A 2075-nucleotide genomic window follows, 5' to 3' on the forward strand; every position below is an offset into this window, starting at 1 on the left:
CGGCAACTTCGGTGTTTGAAAGTCAGTAAGCGTTAACTGAGCCGACTCCACTCGCTTCGTCGTGTTAGCTGTTGCTAGCTGTACATCGCTGTGGTGTCTCGCCATGTGAGCTCGAAGATTTGTCGTGTTACCTGAGTATTTGACCCTGGCGTGGCAGATTTTGCAAACAGCATGGGTTTTATCAAACTCCGTAGTCTTTATTTTGAAACCTGAAATGAGTCCACACTGCAGCTTTGAAGGCAGCGGGTGCCAGTCTAACTGTCTCAGACTCTGCTATTGGTACTTTCTGCTACCAAGCTAGCGTTAACTCTCTGGCTCTTTAGGAGTGGAAGAGTCAAGTGGCTGGCTCGCTGTTGCCAACTAGCGGCCAGAGGCTGAACTACAACATAAAAATGAACGGCTGGCAGGAAAGTTGACATTTTAAACCTTAATAAAAAATCGATACAGGGCTTTAGAATATCGATACAGTATCGGGGAAATGAAATATCGCGATAGCCACAGTCTACCGCCGTTAGCCACAGTCTACCGCCGTTAGCCACAGTCTACCGCCGTTAGCCACAGTCTACCGCCGTTAGCCACAGTCTACCGCCGCTAGCCACAGTCTACCGCCGCTAGCCACAGTCTACCGCCGTTAGCCACAGTCTACCGCCGTTAGCCACAGTCTACCGCCGCTAGCCACAGTCTACCAGCCAAGCTGCTTCTATCTCTCTGTCGTCCTTAAGTATGATGCGGTCATAATGCATTCACACTCTCAGAAGCTGTTTCAGGTAGAAAAATGTTTTAAATCATATATTAATAATAACAAAAACTAATGTACTTTGAATCTAACTTACTTTAAGAACCGATAACTTTCTCCTTCTAACGGCTGATAACATGCCAGGAGATAAGACTAGTCAAAAATGACTTAGATCATAACATAACAAGACCAAACCTAATGACACTGTAAATTATATTACTTGAAATAAACTCTTGACAAACATTTCTTAAAGTATATCAAACAAAACAATTTCTCAAATGGCCATTTTTTTTAAAATAAGGCACATTAATTATAAAAAAGACCTTTAACACTGATCTCAGATTTAAACAAACGAGAAAAAGTCATTTTTACAAGTTCAAAACAGATAATTCACTAACACTAGTTATGGTGCATCCCTAGCGGACATGTGCGGCGGCGCCGCCGACTCACCGCGCTGTCCTTGACCACCAGGCGGCGGTACGACACCAGCAGCTTCTCCAGCGGGAAGATGACCCTCCTCAGGTACRACTCRTCCTTGTTGTGGTCGAACTGCCACTGAGCATCTAGAACATCGTGCATCGTCACCAGGTTGTCCTGAAACCACACACGTCCTGTTAGCAGCACTGAGCCTCAGAGGGCGACACACACACAGGCGCGCCGCCCGTCACGCCTCCACTGCTGTCACTTCCTGTGCCAAAGCTTAATTACCCGCTCTGCACTGAGCAGCAGAGCCGGACTCAACACTTTGGACCTCACAGAGACAAAAACAACAACAGGTACCCACCTTCTCGCCCAKAACTCCAGAGCGGACCCTCCGCAGCTCCTGCATCTGACCCCCGACCCCGAGGAGCAGCCCCAGGTGGACGCACAGAGTCCGGATGTAGGTTCCTGCCTCACAGCTGACCCAGAAGATCCCTGAAACACAGCAGGTGGTCCTCTTTAGACCTCAAACCCACCCWTGAGAACAGAACTACACAATACCTTTACCTCAAACATTAAAACATCTGTATTGTGTGGAGCTGTTTCCATGTGGAATAAACTGCTTTCATGTTTAAAGATTAGCAAAGATGATTCTTTTAAAAAACAGATAAAAGTGGCAACTCTTCAGAAGAAAAACTGTATATTAGATATATGCTTAGCTTATATGTTTTTTGTATTATTTGTATATTTGATTGCATTRGTTTTTTTGTTTTTGTTTTAAGAACTAATATTTGTATGATTGTACTACCAAGTTTATTGTGATGTTATTGTTAATATGATGTTTTTATGTGAACCCCAGGAAGAAAGGTTATTGCTGAGGTTATAACTAATGTGGATCCTTAATAAAATAAACTAACCC

At 44.3% G+C, this 2075-nt stretch overlaps 1 protein-coding gene across 1 annotated transcript in view; it reads right to left on the reverse strand.

Annotated features, from left to right (window-relative positions):
- LOC106519940 (H/ACA ribonucleoprotein complex subunit 4) overlaps positions 1–1651 on the reverse strand; it is a gene marked incomplete at both ends in the record, with an annotated part of 2831 nt that extends 1180 nt beyond the window's left edge. Inside the window, 2 exon segments of the mRNA XM_014011807.1 lie at positions 1187–1330; positions 1521–1651. Coding sequence (XP_013867261.1) covers positions 1187–1330; positions 1521–1651 — 275 coding nt within the window.
- Between the last annotated feature and the right edge of the window lie 424 nt (positions 1652–2075).

The sequence above is a fragment of the Austrofundulus limnaeus genome, unplaced genomic scaffold (genome assembly GCF_001266775.1).
Source record: "Austrofundulus limnaeus strain Quisiro unplaced genomic scaffold, Austrofundulus_limnaeus-1.0 Scaffold85, whole genome shotgun sequence".
NCBI classification, from domain to species: domain Eukaryota; kingdom Metazoa; phylum Chordata; class Actinopteri; order Cyprinodontiformes; family Rivulidae; genus Austrofundulus; species Austrofundulus limnaeus.